The 23,517-nt window shown below is 43.4% G+C and overlaps 2 protein-coding genes across 2 annotated transcripts; one reads left to right on the top strand and one right to left on the bottom strand.

The window, feature by feature from the left end:
* On the top strand, positions 1–5,362 carry rasl12 (RAS-like, family 12). The gene is made up of 5 exons (XM_030048272.1): positions 1–394; positions 2,748–2,804; positions 3,124–3,197; positions 4,129–4,304; positions 4,868–5,362. Exons 1-5 carry the CDS (start codon positions 283–285, stop codon positions 5,196–5,198), a joined length of 750 nt encoding a protein of 249 aa, XP_029904132.1. The 5' UTR covers positions 1–282; the 3' UTR covers positions 5,199–5,362.
* A 9,875-nt stretch (positions 5,363–15,237) lies between these two features.
* On the bottom strand, positions 15,238–23,517 carry LOC115357266 (NLR family CARD domain-containing protein 3-like). Its single transcript, XM_030048685.1, has 8 exons — positions 23,422–23,517; positions 23,224–23,289; positions 22,260–22,501; positions 20,129–21,929; positions 19,010–19,183; positions 18,681–18,854; positions 16,065–16,111; positions 15,238–15,929 (listed from the first exon to the last, which is right to left on the bottom strand). The coding sequence occupies exons 1-8, from the start codon at positions 23,484–23,486 to the stop codon at positions 15,403–15,405; spliced, it is 3,096 nt and encodes a 1,031-aa protein (XP_029904545.1). The 5' UTR covers positions 23,487–23,517; the 3' UTR covers positions 15,238–15,402.

Raw genomic sequence — 23,517 nt, 5'->3', positions numbered from 1 at the left:
TTGAGCTGAAGGAGCCGACGGACCGATTGGATTTACGCTCACAAATAGTCTGATTTAATCCCAGAAACATCTGGATTATTCCGGAGGGACTTCAAGCATTTTTCCCTCACAGAAATGTATTTTATGCCCCTGTTTGCTTTGTGGAAACTGGGATTTTCTTAAAATCTTTTTGTGTGATGACACGGAGACGCTGAGTCGACAGACCTACAGGCTGCGGATGTCAAACACACAGGCCAGGTCTTTATTGATCCTGATTGATCCTGATTGATCCGGCGGGTGAACATGTCTCTGATGTTCGGGAAGACGAGGCCGTGTAACTTCGCCGCGGTCCCTGAGCGAGGCCTGGCCGAGGTGAACGTGGTGCTGCTGGGGGTGACGGGCTGCGGGAAGTCAGGTGGGACTCCACAGCGCCTCCGCCTGGCTCAGATTAACCCTTTCACAGCTGGAGTCCCTGCTCAAACGCCGGTGAAAAAGCCAAACTGAGAGCCGGCCTGCTGCCTGCAGCTCCACTGAGGCACAGCTTTAGGGGCTGTGATGTTCAAAGTGGGGTTCGGGGATCCCCAGGGGTCACCAAGTGGCTTCCAGGAGGTCCTCAGCAAATTGAAGAATAGTTTAACTACAAAAAAAGAAGGAAAAAGACCAGAAAATCAGCTGAAATATAGTAGACTATAATAAAATGAGCATGCGCAATAACTAACTAAACACTAAATAAGTTGAAAAATACAAGAAAACTAGGTAAAATGATTTAAATACAGGGTGACACAAAAAAACGGGAACTTTTTAACAATCCAATAAAACCAAGAGTGATGGAAGAAAAATATTTTATTCATAGTAACTGAAACCTTAAAACATGCCATTTAAGAAACAATGATGGAATATTCATTTTTTAAAAATTGTGCTGCCACTTGCTCATGTCTGCCAATACGCACTTCAAAGATTCCCGTTTTTTTTGGGTCACCCTGTATAAGATCAGTGATGTTAGATCAACATGCAGATTTCTTGCTGTGAACCTGCTGACGCCTGAGCAGACTCACTCGATTTCTCCCAAAAACATACAGAGAAACATACCGAAAAAAAAAGATTTACCAATTTTACAAACTTACTAATAAATAACCCAAAAATTAGTAATTAAAAATTAGTAATTAGTAGACATTAGTAAAAAGTTGATCACTAAAATTACCAGAAAATTTATTAATTGGGATTGAATTGTTTATTAATGGGCCCCTTGAGATGAATCATCTCATTTTCGAGGGGGTCCCAAACAGAGAGACAAACCAGACAATAACATTACAAGACAACCAGTACAGTTCTGACATTACAGGAAATTATAAGAAAAATTAGTGCAGACATTAAGAGAAAAGACACAGACATAACCCAAACATTACAAAAAAAAAAAAAAAAAGCTCTCCCAACCTAACACCCCCCACCAACACCAGCTATAATGATGATTTTCCAGTCACAGCAAAGCTAATAGCAAGAGCAATGTGTTTGTAAATGAAAAAATAGAGATTTCTTAAAAAGATGAACAGAAGAAATGGTTCGAAGGGAAATGGGTAGCTTATTCCAGTCAGAGGGGGCTTTATATTGAAAGGCATACCGACCAAGTTCTTTATGTATTCTAGGAACAAAGAAAAATACGGAGTCTGTATGACGGAGGTTATACTGTGAACTGTAAGGGGTCAGGTATTGTTTGAGGTAAGGGGGATAGTTGAAATGAATACATTTGAAAATAAAAAGTAACCAGTGAAAACATTTTTATGAAAACATTTATTTAATACATTAAATAAATAATAATTAAATAAATGTAATTATTAAAATAATATATTTAAAAAAAAAAATCAGCTCAAAAGAGACAAAAAAGTAAATATATACATACGATACGATACGATACAGGCATCAGCGTTCACAATACAATACAAACAGGTCAAAACTGGTTACAGACAAAGCATTGCAGTACATTACAAGACAGACGATGGACAGGACAGGACACTGGAGCAGAACGAGCAAAACACCAAACATCTCCTCTGAATCATCGATTTTGGTTCAAAAGCAGGACAGACTGATATCCAAAAGAGTTCTTTAGTCTGTTTTTCTTAAATTTAGGGACTCTGAACCGCCTTATGGATGGAAATAGTTGATATTCTCCATTTAAAACATGTAAGGGGTCCGAAGAGATACTGTTTGCCAGTCTAAGCATGCTCTCAGTGTGGGCTTCTTTGAAAGAATGTAGCACAGCCTCAACAGGCCTACCAGTAATTTTAGCACAGATCTTAATTTGGCTATACGGTTTGTTCTTATGGGTTATTGATAGGCTGTTAAACCAGGCCGTGCTACAGTACAACAACACAGTTTGGACAAACATCTGTATGAATTTATATGAAAAAATATAAAATGTTTGTGAAAAGCCTTTTCCAAACTTTTAACCCTTTGAAACCCAAACAGATTCACTTGATTTCCCTCTGAGATACACACACACACACACACACACACACACTGGCTTACCATGAAATCTTACTCTACTTTAGCCAATCATCACCACTTATGCGGTTGTCTCGCCCCTCCCCTCCTCCCTCACCAAAGAAAAAAAAACACCTTTGCAGCTCCTGTGGCCGGGTTGTGTGTTGCTGTGTGTTGCTGTGTGTGTTGCTGTGTGTGTTGCTGTGTTACTGTGTGTGTCACTGTGTGTGTTGTTGTGTTACTGTGTGTGTTGCTGTCTCCTGACGGGACGTCCTGTCCTTGTGTTGCAGCTCTGACGGTCAAGTTCCTCACCAGGCGCTTCATCAGCGAGTACGACCCCCACCTCGGTGAGCGCCCCGCCCTCTCAGCCCTTTAAAACTGGAACATATCATTATATGTTTCAGAAAAATATATTTTCTTTGGCTAATTTTTATGTCATTTCTTCTTTTGTTTTGTTTTGTTTTCTTTTTCTTTTTCTTTTTTTTTTCTTGCCCATTTTCAGGTCATTTCTGCTAAGTTGATTATTGTATCAGGTCATTTTGCCGGGGTTTTACAGGTTAATGAAACGTCTGTGATCATGTTACAGAGTGGTGAGGATGATGATGATGATGATGATGATGATGTGTGAGCAGCTGCTCTGTGTCTCTGTGCTCTGCTGCCCTCTAGAGGACATCTACTCGTCGGAGGAGGTTGTGGACCAGCAGCCCGTCGTGGTGAAGGTGATGGACACAGCTGACCAGGTGTGGACTCGCTCCTCTGTCGCCCTCCTGAAGCCTCACTCTCACCCTCACTGCTTTACAGGCTTTTACAGGAAACACAGAAAACCCACCGAGGCTGCAGGCCACGCACACACACACACACACACACACCACGCTGGGATTTTTACACCTTTTCAGACCGTTTTCCTAAATTTCATGTGCAGCTTTTGCTTCACAAGGCAGAGCACAGGAACGTTCACACCACCCCTGATGATTGACAGCTGAACTCTCTAATAAAAACGTCCTAGCTGCACCAAAATGGCAGTTCTTTTGGAAAGATTGTTTTATGTTTTGAAAATAGTTCACCTGAAATGTGTTTCTGACAACATCTGAGGCAGAAATAAACCCTGCAGCTGCTGAGTCAACATAAACTTACACACACACACTGTTACCACACATCTCCTAATCCACTGTGTCCTTGCAGACCACTACACACACACACACACACACACACACACACTCAGTGTCCACTTGCATTTTATTGACAGCTGTTTCCACTATTCTGTCCCCCCTCATGTATATAAATCGGGTGGGACAAAAAACTGGAAACCCCTCTCAGTATAATGCAGTCCAGTAGCAGACCTCTGCAAACTACAACCTCAGTAATAAACACAGAATTAAAGTGATACATTCTGCACAATGTCAACACAAACTGAACATGATAAACTTTGTTAAAAGGCAGAGTTTATGGCCGAGCTGCTGAGCTGAGCTTCCTGAGCAACACGGCAAAAACGCTGCAACTGCAACACGACTCACAGCTTCAGCAGGAACAGCAGTCCCTGCATCGTAGTGCAAATTAAAATTCAATTTGATTTAATAAAAAAAATGATGATGATGAGAGTCTGGCTAATGTTCGCACCAAACACACATGGCCTCCTGTGAACGCTGTGCTGTGTGTGGTTTGTGCGGGCAGGACGGTCCCGTGAACAGCGAGCGCTACCTGACGTGGGCCAGCGCCTTCCTGGTGGTCTACAGCATCGACGACAGGAAGAGCTTCGAGGGCTGCCAGCCGTACCTGCAGACCGCCAGCCTGCAGCCCGAGACCCCCGTCATCCTGCTGGGCAACAAGCTGGACATGGACAGATACAGGTGGGGTGTGTGTGTGTGTGTGTGTGATCTAGGTATTGCTAATGTTGTGGGGACATAAATCTGTTTACACAGTCACGTTGTGGGGACTCGCCTCCCTTATGGGGACAAAAAGCAAGTCCCCATAAGGAAGCACCATTAATTTTAGGGTGAAGACTTGATTTAAAGCTAAGATATCTTTAGGGTTAGGTTAAGGTTAGGGTTAGGGTTAGGGTTAGGCAGGTAGTGGTTAGGGTTAAGGTTAGGATAAATCTCCAGGAAATCAATGTAAGTCAATGTAATGTTCTCTGAAGTGATGGAAACACGACTGTGTGTCTGTGTGTGTGTGTGTGTGTGTGTGTGTGTGTGTGTGGGTTTGTAAACACAACCCACTGCATAATAAGTAAAAGATAAATTAATAACAAATAATATAACAATATTCATGAACAATAATGTAGACTAAGATAACATAGACAGCTTCACTTAAAGGTGCATGTTGTAAAATTGCACAGGGTCAAATTGGAACATTTGTCACATAAATCCACCCTCATAATTCAAAAGTCTTCTGGCGTTCCTCTCTCCCTCAGGCAGGTGAGTAAGGCGGACGGCTCGGCGCTCGCCTCTCGGTTCGGCTGTCTGTTCTTCGAGGTGTCGGCCTGCCTGGACTTCCTGTCGGTGCAGCGGGTTTTCCACGAGGCGGTGCGGGAGGCGCGGCGGGAGGCCGAGCGCGGGCCGGCGCTCTACATCAGCGAGGACAGAGCGCTGCTCGGGCTCTCGGCGCCCTCCTTCACCACGCCCTGCTACAAGGAGCTGCCGGCGCCGGCCACCGCCAAGCTGGTCACCGTCAAGTCATCCAGAGCGCAGAGCAAACGCCGAGCCCCGACCCTCACCTTGCTCAAGGGCTTCAAGATCTTCTGACACCCAGAGGCACCCAGGGTCTTTGTGAACTGACAGAAACTAAATGATCAAAATTTGGATGATAAATGATGAAAACAACTGATAAATGTAATTTAACTGATGAATTCATTCATAAAAGTTCACTCCGCAAAATTGTCAGAGGTGATTTGAATTTGTAACTTTACGTGGTGCCGCCCCCTGGTGGCCGAGTCGCTGTGGTTCCTAAAGGCTTCCACTTTGCAATAATCCCACTTCCAGCTGATGCTGGAATATCTGCAATAATCCCACTTCCAGTTGATGGTGGAATATCTAGGAGGGAAGAAAGTTGAGCAGCTGACTTGTTGCAGCGGTGGCTTCCTGTTCCATCACTATTCCAGCAGCACCTGGAACTCAGTGAGCTCTTTAGAACCAAAATGGTGAGCGATGGAGTCCAACAGCAGATACTCTCACAGTTTAGAGGGGGTTGTCCTGTATTTCCCTTTTCCGAGGCCAAAAATCCTCGCAGCTGTTTGTTCCAAAGTTGCACTGAAACTGAACCACATTTACAAAGTGAAAGCATGTGTCATTGGGTTTTCCTATGACAAAGCTAAACATTCCCTTAAATCAAACAGTATGTTGACCTTGTTGTTCCTGTGTGTTCGTCCCGGACCTGAGCTGTCCAGACGTGGGCTACCTGACGCTCGCACTGGGACCGCTGAGCTTTTCCCTCCTTTTTAATTTCCTCTTCATTCACAAAGCTCCTCCCACAAATCATACGGCCTGTGTACCTCCCGAGTGTGTACTGTAATCCTTTCTGTGTACTTCCCTCTGATTTTTCCTAACTCGTATTCCAGAAATTTGCTATCATTTCCCTTGGAGTATCTCACTGATACCATTGAAAATGCCACAGACTGACATGCCAGGTGAAAACGTTGACAGACATAGCGACAGTAACCAAGGGGGGCGGGACTTAGTGTTTTGCCTTCCTGCTGACAGCACTGCTGAATGTGCTGCAAAGCTGGTTTTTGGGCTTGACAACCACCTTCCCTGATATGTTCTCAGTTTTGGAGAGCTGAACCTGCCGCGCCATGCTGTCAGGTCACATGAGAGAATGCTTTCGACCAGGCCTGTGTATGCCAGCTCCGGTGTGTGTGTGTGTGTGTGTGTGTGCGCTAACACAGAGCGCCTCAGCTTCCTAATTAACAACAGTCACTGGTCGGTTCTCTTCAAAGTGCTGAGTTCTGTGTTTTTCAGTGTATTTCCCTGTACCATCAAACTGTACCTTTAATGATTAATTACACAATGAAAATTGCAAAACAAGTGTGCATCGGTTAAGAAAAGTTTATTTTCTTTTATTATTGTGGAAAAAGTCACTTTATATGGAAAGTGACATGTTACATGGAAAAATCAAACTGTCCAACATGAAAATCTGTGTAAACTCTTGTGCATTTTGGATATCCAAATGCTTATTTCACAAGAACTTCTGCTAATTTTCACTGAAGTGCCAAAACAGCTGTATCATTTTTGCAGATTTAAAAATGACCACATGCAGAAGCATAGAGTGAACCAGCAGGAAACAGCATATGATAAACAACACTCTGTCACACTGTTCCCGTGCATGAGTGATGTTCTGTGTCCCAAACTGACCTCTGGTAGCTCCCGGGGGGTGATATGTAAACAACAAACAAACAAACAAACAAACAAACAAATATTCTGGCAGCTGTTTTTCAGATTTTAAACTGCTCTTTTCTGAAAGCAGATTGGGTCAGCTGCATCTTGGTGGTAACCTACACAAGGAAGAAAAAACGTATAGTACTTTATGTTCACTGTAATTACACAAAAAACAACAATAAAAAATGTTGATTTTTATATCATCATAATCTTCTTTGTTGGTGTTGGTTTCTGTTTCTTCACGGCGGAAGGTTACTATGCAAAAGTTTCCTGCAGACACGACCTGTCGGATCTACTTTCCAATTCAAACAGGAAAATAACAAGAAAAGAGACGTTTAATTTCCTCAAAAAAATGGGAACCAGGACTTGTTGTTGTTTGTGTTATAATAATCCTAATAATCCTAATAAGATTAGTGTGTTGCTGTTGGTTTCTGTGCTAAATGTGTTATTTTACTTTGGAAGCTGTTTTGTTAGGGAAGTGAACGGAGAAACACAAATCCAGTGCTGCGGGTTAGCAGCTAATGAGGAGATTTCAGCAGCATGTGGACTCGGATCACACACACACACACACACACACACACACACACACACACACAGCCGTCTCACAGATTGAGATTATTTGGCCTTTAATCTGTGTTCATCTCTTCACTCCATCATCCTGACTCCTTCCTGAAGCTCCGGCTCAGCGGCCGAGGCCTCCTCCCCTCTCTCCTCCTCTCTCTCCTCCCCTCTCTCCTCCTCTCTCTCCTCCCCTCTCTCCTCCTCTCTCTCCTCCTCTCCCTCCTCCTTTCTCTCCTCCCCTCTGTCCTCCTTTCTCTCCTCCTCTCTCTCCTCCTCTGTGTACGGGCTCGACACGTTTCCGTCTTTCCATTTCATCGTGTTGTCTCCAGCCTGCAGCTCGCCGGCCACGCCGTTCCCCACAGCTTTGGCCTCCTGCAGCAGCTCTTCCTTGCCTTTGTCCGTGACGTCCGAGACGACATGCAGCTCCGCCGCCTCGACTCTGTGTGCGAACGCAGCGGCTGCTTTATACTTGGCGATCTTCTTCCTGTTCCTGTGGGAGAGACGGCGGCGACACGTTAAAGTCGCCGTGGGAATGAAGCAGAGCCTGTTCTCCCGAGGTCGACTAGTCAGTGTGTTGTCCAAACAATTAGTCTAAAAAAAAAAAGTCCATTTAAAATAGAATAGAATAAAGAAACTATATTATATAATAATACTATATTATTATTTTTTTGTGTATTTGTGTAAGAGTGGATTTTACCTTTTGTTGCTGTAAAGCCACAAAGCCAAAAGCTGATGTCCTACAAATTACAGGATTTAACCGACTGATCCATGTGCTAAATATTCTGTAATTAATGGTTACCTTAATCTATAAGCTATTAAATAATAATGTCAGATGCCATCACAGATATGTTAACAATTGATAGTCTTGACTAGGGCTGTGCAATATGGACAACATCCTCTATCTTGATATGGATCATTTCATATCTTGATAACGATATAAATTTATATATATCATGATATGGTAGCAAAGAAGTGATAAAATATTGCTGTTCTGTGTGATCCCCTACGTTTGTAAAAGATGCAGCCTGCAACACAGCAGCAGCACAACATAACAGCCTCTGAGCTTTGCACCCTGAGCCTGACGCCACAGGAAAATGGACGCCGTGTGAAAACAGCGATTGAAGCGATAGAGGAAAATCTCCAACGATGCATATTTGCATTGTGGTATCTATCGTCATATCGCACAGCCCTAATCCTGACCAGCTGAGCCCATCAGATTTCAAGGTGAGGCGTGTTTGTTTCCATGGTGACGGTGACGTGCCGAGCCGGGGGCCGACCTGCTGGCCATGCAGCCCAGGCCCAGCAGCAGGAAGCCCAGCAGCAGGCAGACGCAGGACAGAGCCAGCATGGCAAACCTCCACGGGGCCGCTGCAACAGGAAGACAACAACACTCTCAGGAAGGACGACGAGGAGGCTGTTTTTTGTCAAATATTGTATAAATTATTATGTATTGTTTACTCTAACACTCTGTAAACGTGTCTCATAATCCTGTTTGGGATGGCTCCTCTAATGGCCCTTTCATTCAATGAGATAATCCAGAAAATCTAAAAATCTAGACTTCAGAGCTGCACACCCCCTGGCTGTATGAAGTTTAACGTGCCATATAAACGTGCGGTGTCAGTGTCGTTTTTTTTTTTCTCATAAATCTGTGATTTTTTTCTCATAAATTTACCACTTTAATCTCTGAGAATATCCACAGCGTGGCACTTGATGCAAACAAAAACAGCAGCTGTGACTTGTTATTACATGATTCACTGAATTATTACATATTATATATTCATTTTGCTTTCAAGGTTTTCATTACAAAATGCATTAAGTTATTACAAACCATGGGTTTTATTACAAAATGAAGGAAAAAATATTTACATTTTCTGGCAAAGTGTGGCGTTATTACGTGTTTTGTTGTTACAGGGAACATATAAACAGAAACAAAGATGGAGCCCAGAATTGACCCTTGGGGGACACCGTGGTGTGTGGGAGCAGGAGATGAAACCAGAGGTTTTCTGTCTAGGAAGGAGACAAAAGACTTGTAGTTTTGTTCTTGGCCTTTTCTTTACAAATGTCTGAGGAGTATTTTGCTAGTTTGCTGTGAATATGCTCAGGTATTTTTTGTTTGTTGATTCAGAATCAGAATCAGAATCAGAATACTTGATAATACTTGAATAATTGATCCCCAGGGGGAAATTACTTTTTGTTACAATAACAACTCCCACTCCAAGTGTAAATTAAAAAGAGCAAATAGTCAAGAAAAATAAAGAAAGGAATATTATATATAATATAATATAATATAATATAATATTAATATTCTATATATATTTATATTTATAAATATAAATATATATAGAATAAAAAGAAAAGAAAAATATATGTACAAGTGCAAACATGGACAGGAGTTATTGCACTATAGATTATTGCACATAAGTATGGTATTGAATATGGATTATTGCACAGAGGGAATTTGCACAAGAGTTAGTTTATGGTTAGTTAGTTTATTCATTTTTGAGCAGAAATAGAATTTGAATTTGTTTATAGCTTCTTTTTTTTTCTTTTTTTTTCTTCTTGAGGATTGGTCAGTGCTGACATTGGTCCTTTGCACATGTCAGAACAAATTAGCAGCCCTGCCAGCGGGGTTACATGCTGAAAGGCGGCAGCACTCACGGTCCTCAGTGCGATAGTACCACTGCAGGAACTGCTTCTGCTCCTCCGTCATGGCCGACATTCAGACGTTTTTTCTGGTCGTTGGCTTCAGACCGCTGTCAGACGCTCGCCTTGATCCTGAGAGAAACCAAACACACAGTCTCACAGGACCAGCAGCTTCGCTTGTGACGTGAACAGGGACGGGACGATAGTTCAAAACTCAAAATACCACGACATTTATATTGTGAGATAAACATGCTGTTCCATCACTGTGCATGCAGAGAGCATCACCGTGAGTGCAGGAGGCAATTAAGTGTCACCACTGATATTATCATTACTATTACGGCTGCACAAAGCCATTTCTGACCACTAGGGGGCGCTGAGCGCTCAAACTCCCTTTGTGAACAGTCAGTCAGTCAGTCCTGCTTCCACCTTCACAGCAGAGCGCTTGTACAGAATCAAAAGTTAAGGCAAAAAACCAGACCAGACTTTGCTTAGGGCCCCTTGAAGGCTTTGGCCGGCCCTGGCTCACTTAATGTGAAATAGATGCTGATAAAACCTGGACTGGATGTAGAAAAGTCCAGACGGGTGTGGAACTGGAGGAGAAAACTGGAAGGACACTGTTTCTCCTCTGACAAACTGCAGGACCTTGAAGCTCAAGCTGCTGCCTCGGAGCTTTAATTTAAGCGTTCATTTTCTTCAGGACCAACTCTGATCTGTCACCTGGAAATCACATCATTTAAATCTAAATTAAAGGTAAATCCAGAACTATTACAGTTGTTCCAGGGTGTTTGACTAAAGCCTTACTCTCCAGCCCTCAGTGTATAAACTGAAAAAAAAAAAAAAATCAATCAAAAGTCTGATGGGAAGTGATCAGAATCCAATGTGATGTTTTTAAATGTCTTCCTCAGTCTGACCATCTTGACTCAGAGGACAATGGGGTTTAAATGTATTTTTTTAGTGATTATATGTATAGTTTTCTTGCATTTTTTAAAAATAATTTTGATTAAATTTTCAGGTACATTTTCCTCTGGAACTGGACGCTGCACATCTGCCTGATCATGACATGACATGTGTACAAATGTGGAATGCTTCTAATGCTTTTGAGGTTGAAGTCAATGCTTTTAACATAATAATGCATTGTAAACATATATCATCATGTCATTACTTTGATTGACAGGTGTAACTCATCGGGTACATGTAATCAGTGCATCAATTCATAGTTTTAATTAACAATATTGGCTCATACGGAATTAGTGCAATATTTTTCATGCATCCATTTTTTTTAATAGATTATTAGCATTTAGCTCAGGTAGGAGGCTCATTAATTCTTGATCATTAACCATAACTCATCATGATTCATACATTATAGTATTAGCATAAGTGTAATTCATGTAGCATTACTGTAAAGTGTTACCTGTGTATTTCATAAGCAGTGTAAGCAATGAAAAACTATTCATCAAAGTTATGTCAATCATCATATGGGTGTGCTTTTATTTTAATTTTACAAATAGCGTCAGAAGCTATGAAGGTGAAGATGATGCAGGTATGCTCACCTCTGTCAGGTGTCCTCCTGGCTCTGAAGAAGAGGAGCAGCAGTGGAGCGGCTCTGCAGACACGAGCTGAGGTGAAGCTTTCCAGAGTTCATGTGGGAGGAGCGAGCCTTTCTTTTCCCTAACCACCCCACCCCCAAACACACACACACACACACACACACACACACACACACACACCTCACGTTCTGCCGACTGAATCTGTGTGTGTGACTCTGTGTGTGAAGACAGATGAACATTTAACCCTCTGAATCCTGGATCGACGACACATGTCATGACGCGTTCAGACGCCTTTCACAAGTGTTTAAACCTTTGAATGGAAACGCTCTCGATGTCTGTCAGAAACATGCACGGGACAAAAAGGAACTCAGCAATAAATGACCTTAAAACATGAACGACATCAGTCAAAGGTTACCAGAAAAAATAGAAACAGACAGAAATTTGCAGAAAAAACAGAGAAACAGGGAGAGAGAAAATTACCAAAAAAAAAAAAAAAAAGGAGGTGTTAAGAAAACCATATCATAATTTTGATACTATGTAAAATTATGTTACAGGAAAACCATATTTTCTTTTGTGGCTAATTTTCAGGTCATTTTCTTGTTTGTTATTTGACTTTTTTCCCAGGACATTTTTGGGTGTTTTTTTTTCTCTCTTTTTTTTTTTTTTTTTTTTTTTTTTGATAATTTTAGGGTCATTTCTTGACACGTTGCCTTTTCCTCGTGTTTTTGAAAGAAATCAGATGCTCAGGTTTCAAAGTGGGAACATAAGTCAAAGCCTGTTCCAGTGTTGCTGCTGTGATTTAAACTCTTCACTCCGGCAGCGAGGACAGTTTCCCCTCTGTTGTTTCTCACTGGAGGTCAAGTCTTTGACCTGCTGGTTATTGTACAGTCAGCCTCGCTGTGTGTGTGTGTGTGACCTTGCATGTGTGTGCGTGTGTGTGACTCATCGGTCAAACACCAGCAGGTACAAACAGATTAATGTTTCTGTCAGTAACCTGTGTGTCGTTAAAGGAGCTGGCATGCCTCACATTATGCCTCATTCTGTGTTTCTCAGCACCTTTGTGTCTAGTTTCCTCTCAGCTTTCCTCAGTGAGCAGCCAGAGCTTAGCGACATGTTGGGATGCACATGACAAGAAACTTCACTGTAGCTCCAACACACTTATACTGAGTGAAATATTCAAAGCCAAGATGTTTTTGCAGTGCAAGATGATCGTAGCAGCTGCTCCTACCAACAGTTAGCATTGTTTTTAGCTGGCTTTATGAAGGTGCCGTGGATCAGCTGATTATCAGCTGATCCGGGTTGTAAATATAGATCGGTGTTCTTTGGTGTGTTTTTATGTTTACATTTGGGCCGTTTTAAAATATTAGCAGCTGTTAGCAACAGTTAGCATTGGTGGCCATTGCTGGCCGTTTGTATTGGTGTTAACTGAAATAGAATTTAGAATTGTTTTTAGCCGGTTTGTGTGGGTTTAAAAAAAAAAAATGTTTTAACTGACAATATGAATGACGATTGTAAAAGTATAGTGTATAGATATGTATATTTTTTTCTTTTTCTGTCTTGTTTATTTAAATACTACTAATATAAATAATATTAATCGTATGATAATAAGATAATTTAGAGAATTTAGAAACAGCGTTTAGCATATTAGTGATTATTTGTACTGGCTGTTGTGCTTTCAAGGCCAGGAGTGAGCGAGCAACTGAGCGAATGAGTGAGCGAGCAAGCAGCAAGCTTGTGTGTGTGTGTGGGCCTGATCATCATCGTCCTCATCATCACCCTCTTCATCATCATATTTTATTTTTTGTTTTGTTTTGTTTTGTTTTGTCATTTACATGCTATGTTGATGTTGATGTTGTTGTCCTTATTATTTGGTTAATTATTTTCTTTATTTATGTACTGATTAGATAGTGAGACAGACCACCTGCAGGTAAGAAACAAAATAGACTTTAAATATAGTAAATAGGAATAAATAGTTTAATAATAACATAAATAGTAGTAATAAAATATTTCAATCAAATATAAATAGATTAAACATTTAATATTAGACCTAAATTGATATTCAATAAATTAGATACTTAGCCTACCTGACAGGTGGAAAGAGGGAAAAAGGGTTATTTATTCATCTTTTACATTTATTTATTTTGGTTAGGTTAGGTGGTTTTGTTGTTGTTGTATGTCAGTTTGATAGGAAGAAATCAGAAAAAAGAAAAAATAAGTTGAGAAAAATAAATTGCATTAATTATTTACTTTTAAAATAACAGAGATCTCTTGTTTGTTTATTTTTTATTTTTTTACTCACACCCATTTCTCCCGAGCGAACTAGGTCTTCTGATAAATTGGTCCACATTTAGATTATAATTTTATTTACTTTATTTTATTAACTGGTTCTATCATAGCAACCGGTTGTTACACAAACCTTCCAGATAATTTCTTGTACCCTTCTCCTAATTCATAATAATGAATTATCTTAGTTTTTAGGTCAGTGGAGAGCTGTTTAGAGGCCCCCATGTTGCCACTCTCTAAGAAAGAACCTAGGACAAGCACAGCCAGCAATTACCTATGTTAAACAGCCTTTTTCATGATTGGTTCCACCTGTCTTTGTAATTGAAGGTCTAACGAGCTAATCAAAGCAATTTTGTGCTGCAACCTGTCAACTATAAATCCCTACAGGTCTTGAAATGAATGCGATTAAAAGGGTGCCCAAACTTTTGTACATCACATTTTTTACATTTTATTTTCTTATAATAAAACTATGTAATGCTACTCTAAGAATTTTGGTCTGGAAAACACTCAAATGTCTACATCTCTGTAGGAAAACACATCTTGTTGCTGTGATCTTCTCTTATAAAGGTTGAACAAATTATCATGAAATCTCAGAGGGGTGCCCAAACTTTTACATACCACTGTAGCTGCCCACAGGGTGAGTGATAATCTTCTCGTATGGTTGATATAATTTCTACAGCCACCAGAAAGCAACAGGACAGGCATCAGAGTCAGCATCAGAAATAATTTGGTATGCTCTTCTCTAGACTGAGGGAAGTGGTGCATCTTTTCAAAATGCTGCTAAGATACTTATTTCATAGCATGAAAAATAATATTTTTCTAAATATGATATTTGCATTTACTTTTAATGAATTACTAGTAAGTTTCACACCGCTTTTTTTTTTTTTTTTTTTTTTAAGAGAATGGAATATACTGTTTGCAAAAGCATTCAAACAGTTCAATTAGGTACACACTGTTACCTTTAGAGGCAACCTAATTAGTTGGGTGGTCTGTTGTGGTGCCGATCGCCCCGCAGTCTCGTCCTATCTGTGCATGCGAATGGGAGGTAAGAAGCAAGTGGTTAAAGTCTGCAAAGTCTGCACCAGCTAACTCCTGGCAGAACTACATACCACGGGATTTTCGGACGCCACTTTGAGTGCTGTGTTCTTTAACTGCCTTGCAGTAAAACCTCAGTTTTTTCAGATTTTGCTGGACCTGTCCCTTTGGATAGGTAGTAAGCAGAGCCCTAATGTGTTTGACCAGGACTGCCGGTTGTTCTCCATTTTTCTTTTTTCTGCTACAAAGCGAGCTGCTGCGCTGACATCTGCACTTATCAGCTGCACCGTCTCTCCACTTATGGCCCTTAACTCTGCCTCAGACCTCAGTTAGCCCTGTCTGGCTCGTGGGTATTTGGTGAGCCATTAGCATCTCAAAACGGGCCCGAACATAGACCCACCTTGGTGCGAGCAAAGACTGGAAGTGACAATGGAAATGCATGCCTGCGTTTGGCACGACAGTGGAAAAGTGGCTAGTGAGAGTTCCTCCACACAGGAGGCAACTCCTCAAATCTGACACAGAGACACTGAAGAACCAGACCACCAAACCCCAAACCCCGGGTACAGAGGATGAGTGAAGGTGTTCTTGAAGGTGTGGAGATGGATCAGTGTGTCAGAGGAGACGCTGTAGAAGGACAGAGAGCCAGCAGGCCAGTCCAGATACACTGCCACTCTGTTAGAGGAGGGGGCAGGTATGGCTGTCTCCCTGTTATTATGTCTGGCAGAAAAACTATCATCATAGCAGCGCAGACTCCAGGAGTGTTCATTATATCCAAGCCTACAGTCGTCACTGTTTCCTTGCCTTCTGATTCCTCTGTAAGTCACTCCTATATCAACCCGTCCTTTCCACCTGACCTCCCAGTAGCAGCGACCAGTCAGACCATCTCTACACAGGATCTGTGGCCAGTGGTTAAATCTGTCTGGGTGATCAGGATATGGCTGCTTCTGTCTCACTGCTGTCACCTTCCTGTTGCCATCAAACAGGATGAGGTTTCTGTTTGTTGTGTTTGTGTCCAGTTTGAGTTCACAGGAATCTGATGGAAAGAACAAGACACCACAGACCCGTTTTGTTTTTTTAAATTGCATAATTACATGACGTTTTTCTAATTTCTAGCACATTTAACAGCTGAAGGTTTTGTGTTGATGAATCAAACTAAATCCACACTTACACTTCCTCACACCTGGTTTCAACCTCTGCGCTCCACAATGGTCCACCCTGGAGGAAGAAACAGAATTAGAGCGGCAAATTAGGTTGCTCTTCTGAGTGGTTTCAAGATGGTGGTGTGCATAGATGCAGCGGTTCAGTGCTCTCCTTTTCAGTGCTTTGTATGGCGGTTTTTGTACGTTTTGTGTGTGTTTGAACACATTCTGCTGGGCAGACAACATCTACGGCCAGACTACGGGGCGAGCAGTGTGTTACAGCGGAGTTCCTCCGCTCGCATGAGATACCAGCAGACATAGCGAGGACGGCAGGCTTTTCTGTGGATTACCATCCCCATGGGCAGGAGGCGGAGACGGCGCATTAGCAAGGCTATGTAAGCAGCTGAACAAACCACCGCTCCCCAGTGTTTTCCTAACAAATGCAAGAACCCTCGCCAACAAGCTGGATGAGTTGAAGCTGCAGATTGCAACGACTAAGATCATCGGGGACAGCTGCATTCTGCTCATCAGAGACCTAGCTTCACCCACTCATCCCGGACACTGCTATCGAGCTAGCAGGCCGCACAGCACACCGGCATGACAGGAGCAAGGGCTCCGGTAAGAGCAGAGGAGGGGTATTATGCATTTCTGTCAACGACAGCTGGTGTACCAACACCAAGACTGGAGCCAGCCACTGCTCCCCGGACTTGGAGTTGGTGGCTGTGAAATTCAAGCCCATTTATCTTCCCTGGGAGTGCAATGTTGTCATGATAAATGCTGTTTACATACCACTGGATGCTAATGCTAGCTTGGCTCTTGGAATTTTGCAAGGCACTGTCAACAGAGCACGTATCCCGAGGCTGTTCATATCATTGTGGGGGACTTTAACCATGTTGATTCAAAAGCAGTGCTCTTGAAATTCCACACGTTAAGTGTGCTACAAGGGGAGATAACACACTGGAAGATGTACTCTAACATTAAAAGTGGCTACAGGGCTAAGCCACTACCACACCTGGGCCAGTCTGACCACTTGTCCCTGCTCTTAATCCCAGCATACACTCCACTCAGGAAGAGTGCCCACATCATAACAAGGACTGTTCAAACATGGCCTGAGGGTACATCTCACCAACTCCAGGACTGCTTCGAGAGAACATACTGGGACGTCTTTGAAAGCAGGACCTGGAGGACTACACAGCAGCTGTCCTGGGCTGCATCAAGTACTGCATGGACACTGTCACTGTGGACAAGTGCATCCGGGTCTATCCCAACCAGAAGCCCTGAATGACTAGAGAGGTCAAGATCTTGCTGAAGGAGAGAAACATGGCTTTCAGGTCTGGTGATGCGGCACAATACAGTGCTGCCAGAGCTAACCTGAGGAGAAGTATCAGAGAGGCCAAGGCAGCATTCAGGAGAAAAATGGAGGACAACCTCAGCAGTAACAACACAAAGCAGGTGTGGCAGGGGGTCCAGCACATCACCAGCTTTAAGTCCAGCAACTTCTCAGCAGCTGAGGGGGACACCTCGCTGGCGGAGGAGCTGAATGTCTTCTTCGCCCGCTTCAAGGTAGAGCCACCAGAGGCAGCTGCATCCCACCACTCAGCCCACAACAGCCACATCCACATGTTGGAGGAGCATGAGGTGTGGCGCATACTGAGGGGGGTGAACCCGGGGACTGGGCGGTGTTCCTGGACATGTAATGAAGACCTGTGGGGACCAGCTGGCTGGCGTCTTTACCAGGATTTTCAACCAGTCCCTGTCCCAGTCCACTGTCCCATCCTGCCTGAAGTCCTCTGTTATTGTCCCTCTGCCTAAAAAGACTACCATCAGCACTCTGAACGACTACTGTCCAGTGGCACTTACACCAATTGCCATGAAGTGCTTTGAGACACTGGTTCGGGGCCACATCATTTCTAGTCTCCCACCTGCTTTGGACTCTGACCAGTTTGCCTACATTGCCAACAGGTCCACAAAGGACACTACTGCCACAGCTCTCCATGCTGCCTTGAGCCACCCACTTAGAGCAGCAGGGGAGCTATGCATGGCTGCTTTTTGTAGATTTTAGCTCTGCTTTTAACACTATCCTCCCCCACAGATTGGTGTCCAACCTGACAGAGCTGGGACTGTCTTCCTCCATATGCTGCTGGATCCCGGACTTTCTAATGGATCGCTCCCAGAGGGTGAGAGTAGCCCCCCACACCTCCTCAACCATCAGCCTCAGCACTGGATCCCCACAAGGCTGTGTGCTGAGCCCCCTACTATATACCCTTTACACTCATGACTGCACCCCCACCCACTCTAGCAACACTATCATTAAGTTTGCAGACGACACCACAGTGGTGGGACTCATCTCATGGGGGGATGAGTCTGCATACAGGGACGAGGTGGAGTGGCTGACTGGGTGGTGTAGGTACAATAACCTGCTCCTGAACACCACCAAGACAAAGGAGCTGATCATGGCTTCAGGAGGTTAAGAACAGACATCCAGCCACTACTCATCAGCTCATCACCTGCTCCACACAGTCTAGGGACTGTACCACTGCTCAGTAGAGAGTGTGCTGACATACATGAGATCACTCATATCCGCCATTAAATGTGAAACAATATTCCTCAGCCCTCTATAAGACATTGTGTGTGTCTCTCCATACCTGAGCTTGTCCAGTCTCCAGGTTGGATCCTCCAGTCCAGCAGAGAGCAGCTTCACTCCTGAGTCTCCTGGATGATTGTAGCTCAGGTCCAACTCTCTCAGATGGGAGGGGTTGGAGCTCAGAGCTGAGGCCAGGGAAGCGCAGCCTTCCTGGGTGAGCAGACAGCCTGACAGCCTGCACACCATCACAAAAACAATCAGTCCACCACATCATCTGCTTTGTGTTTTCACAAAAACCCTACACAGGTTAGGAATGTGTTCAGTGACATGAAGCTGCATGGAAATCAGGATTGAACTGGTCATGTGTTGAGCAGGTTGAGGAATCCTGACCTGAGAGCCTCCAGTCTGCAGTCTGGACTCTCCAGTCCAGCAGAGAGACACTTCACTCCTGAATCCTGCAGATTGTTGTCACTCAGGTCCAGCTCTCTCAGACTAGAGGACTGGGAGCTGAGAACTGAGGCCAGAGCTGCACAGCTTTTCTTGGACAGGTTACAGAAACTCAGCCTGAAAAGAGATCAACGATGAAGACAAAAACTGTAATTTTTTTCTCTCTTGAGTAGAAGGCATCATGTATTTAATATGTCCATTTAGGCCAAACAAAAAAATACCTTGGGTTCTGGTTCCTTGTCATTTAAGGGCATGAATAGGTAGGGAATTTATTTTATTTTATTTTTTATTTTATTTAGCATTTTAAGGATGGGTAAGGGGGATTTATTTTATTTTATTTATTCATGGGAACGATGGTTAGGCAGGGATATAATTTTATTTTATTCTTTTTTTTCATTTTCGGAAGCGATGCATGGGTTGCTTTTTAAATATAATTAATTCAATATTTGCATAAGTTACCACCTTTGTAACGGACGGAGCAGCGTTATTACTAGCAGAGGGAGGTGTCTCTGGCTCGCATTGCAGCGCTAGGTACCTGAAGTTGAATACACCCGTCACGCCCACCGCCATAGAGCCAAGCTCCACGGTGGGGGCAGCAGGCAAACATGACAGATCCCCCGTCATGTTTGCCTGCTGCACTTGCAAATCCACAATGGCACTGTTTCACCTCTTTCACTACATCTGCAAAGGTTTTCTCTTGTAGTCGGATTATTTTCACTGGTGGTTTGCGAGGACAAATCACACACACACACCGTGCGGAAGCCCATTCTTTCCAGCCAGTGCTGTCGGTGGCGCGTGATTCCATGAAGTTATTTTCCGAAGTTACACGAGAACATCACAAATAAGGCAAGTGCAACATAGATCAAAATAAAAGCCCTGCTTAACTTTTGACCAATGCCAACAAGGTCACACTCGGTCGCATATTGCCTTTATTTTATTTTTTTTTATTTTATTTTTACACAGAGGCCAATAAAATAACCTGACTCGGGGGTTAAATGGGACACTCAGTCGGGAACCGGAACCAAGAATTTTTTTTTTGTCTGGCCTTATCAATGAACCTACACAGATTTCCTGGAGGCTTTTATCACTGGCAGCAGCCTCAGAAGAGTCTCCTCTGACGCAGAGTATTTCTTCAGGTCAAACTCATTCAGATCTCCTTCTGATGTCAGTAAGATGAAGACCAGAGCTGACCACTGAGCAGGGGACAGTTTGTCTGTGGAGAGACGTCCTGATCTCAGGTACTGTTGGATCTGTTCCACTAGAGAATGGTCATTCAGCTCATTCAGACAGTGGAACAGGTTGATGCTTCTGTCTGGAGATGGATTCTCACTGATCTTCTCCTTGATGTACTGGACTGTTTCCTGATTGGTCTGTGAGCTACTTCCTGTCTCTCTCACTAGGCCTCGTACGAGAGTCTGATTGGTTGGCAGTGAAAGACCCAGGAGGAAGCGCAGAAACAAGTCCAGGCGTCCATTTGGACTCTGTAAGGCCTTGTCCACAGCACTCGGGTAGAGGGGCTTTTGTTCAGATTTCTTGTTGAAACGTGCAGACCAGCAGGAGGCTGATTGTTCTTCTGACAGCAGATTGACTCCAGAGTTGATGAATGTCAGAAAGACATAAAGAGCAGCCAGAAACTCCTGAACGCTCAGATGTACAAAGCAGAAAATCTTGTGCTGGTGCAGCCCACACTCCTCTTTAAAGATCTGTGTGAACACTCCTGAGTACACTGAGGCTGCTCTGATATCAATGCCACACTCTGCCAGGTCTGCTTCATAGAAGATCAGGTTGCCTTTCTTCAGCTGCTTAAAAGCCAATTTTCCCAGAGACAGGATCATCTTGCTGGTCTCTGTAGTCCAGAATGGATCTGTCTCAGCTCTCCCATGATACTTGATGTTCTGCACTTTGGATTGAACCACCAGGAAGTGGATGTACAACTCAGTCAGGGTCTTGGGCAGGTCTCCTGCCTCACTGGTTTTCAACACGTCCTCCAGAACTGTAGCAGTGATCCAGCAGAAGACTGGGATGTGGCACATGATGTGGAGGCTTCGGGACGTCTTGATGTGGGAGATGATTCTTCTGGCCTGCTTCTTGTCTTTGAATCTCCTCCGGATGTATTCCTCCTTCTGAGGGTCAGTAAAGCCTCTCACCTCCGTCACCATGCCAACGCACTCAGGAGGGATCTGATTGGCTGCTGCAGGTCGTGTGGTTATCCAGAGGCGAGCAGAGGGAAGCAGGTTCCCCTTGATGAGGTTTGTCAGCAGAACTTCCACTGAGGTGGACTCTGTAACATCAGTCAGGATCTTGTTGTTCTTGAAGTCCAAAGGAAGTCGACACTCATCCAGACCATCAAAGATCAACACAACCTGGAACTGCTCAAACCTGCTGATTCCTGCTTCTTTGGTCTCAGTGAAGAAGTGATGAACAAGTTCCACCAAGCTGAACTTTTTCCCTCTCAGCAGATTCAGCTCTCTGAAAGTGAATGGAAATGTGAAGTGGACATGCTGGTTGGCTTTGTGTTCAGCCCAGTCCAGAGTGAACTTCTGTGTTAAGACTGTTTTCCCAATGCCAGCCACTCCCTTTGTCATCACTGTCCTGATTGGTCGATCTCTTTCAGGTAAAGCTTTAAAGATGTCCTGACATGTGATTGTTGTTTCTGGTGTGTCTGGTTTCCTGGCTGTTGTTTCAATCCATCTGACCTCATGTTCCTCACTGAGCTCTCCACTCCCTCCCTCTGTGATGTACAGCTCTGTGTAGATCTGATTCAGAAGTGTTGGGTTTCCTGCTTTAGCAATCCCCTCAAACACACACTCACACTTCTTCAGCTTAGACCTGAGTTCACGTTGGCACGCTGCAGCGGCAGTTTCTGAATGAACAAATACCAACAAAACATTAAAAAGTGAATGTCATATTAATGTGAGAAATGTGAATATTTCCTGGTAAATGTATCTATGTTGTGACTGCATGGCATCGATTTAGCTCATAACTGGTGGCATTTTACACAAATATTAACAAAACAACACTGTAACCAGGTTATCCATGATGATTGTGCTGTTTTTGCATTAATTCCAATCTGGAATTAATGAGATCTTCTTTTACAAATGTCTGTATTTACAGCAGAGGTTAGTGATACAAACATCTAATTTTTCCATCATTCCTCCTTTCTATCCTGTTAAAGGAGTTAAAAGCCTCTTACTGCTCCACAGACGCTCAGCCAGCTCCTCCTGCTTCATTCTCCTCAGGAGGTGCAGTGTGATCTGCAGAAAAGCCTCCCTGCTGCTCCTCCTCTGCTCTTCCTCCTCACGGTCCAGCACCTCCTCATCCTCCCTCTGCCTCTCTAAGCACTCTGGGTAATCTGGACTCAGAGACCTCTGGAGTTTTTTCAGCTCCTTCTTCACAAAGGTGACAATGTCCTCCTCAAGCAGCTGCAACAGAAAAATTAAATAATTAAACTTCCATTTTAAAATCTGGATACAAAACACAAAATCAATCCAGATTTTAGAGCCATAAAGTCTTACGTGAAGCATGGAGACAATTATGGCCTGAGCTGTTTTTCAATTTGTGCATTATTGTACATTATGAAACAGTTAGTTCTGGTGCTGCAATATGATTGGACAGGTCCATGAGTGCTGATATACAGTATAACAGCTGTCTGTCGCCACCAACACTGTTGACTGGCAGCAATATCAATCAAAAGCAATAGAAGCAACATCACTCTTGGGGTCATGCTATAAAACTGTATATGATCACAGCTGTGATTATCTTCTATGACCGAATCACAGCCGTGATGATGTTCTGTGTAACAGCACTCCGTCTGTGTGATGCTGCTTAATTTACACACCATAAATACGGAGGCCATTTCTGCCTGCTGCTCTGCGGCAGACTGACCACTGGGAACCTGAGAGCTCTGCTGGTGGACTCTGTGGAGGAAACACACACACACACACACACACACACACACACACACACACATGCACGTCATTAAAGGTGCTGTGCTCTATCAGGATGAATCCTGGCAGAAACATAAAATGAACTCCATGTTAGAAGCTGCTCTGATTATTGGATGTCTGAAGGGTCGAACCAGTTCTGGATCTTTAAATAATTACCCATGATCAGCAGAGGGCTGTGTGTCTTTGAAGTTAATAAGTCGACTATTAGACCGGTCGCTCTTCATGGACATGCTCTTCTTCATGGGTCCAGGGGAGTCTGCTCTCTCCTGCTGGATCCTGACAGAAACATCATGGACACAATGGGGGGATCTGTCTCACGAAGAACAACACTTTTCCAATTTCTTAATTATGTGAATAAACTACTACTACTACTAAATAATAATAACAATAATGATGATGATGACATACTCCTTTTCAGAAGCATCTTTATCTTTAAACTCAAGAGGTTTATCCATAGACCAGTCACTCCTCATGGACACACAGCTGGGTTCAGGGTCAGGTCCA

The sequence above is a fragment of the Myripristis murdjan genome, chromosome 3 (assembly GCF_902150065.1).
Source record: "Myripristis murdjan chromosome 3, fMyrMur1.1, whole genome shotgun sequence".
Classification (NCBI taxonomy): Eukaryota; Metazoa; Chordata; class Actinopteri; order Holocentriformes; family Holocentridae; genus Myripristis; species Myripristis murdjan.
The sequence above is the reverse complement of the archived record's forward strand: the minus strand, read 5'-3'. Positions and strand labels throughout refer to the sequence as shown.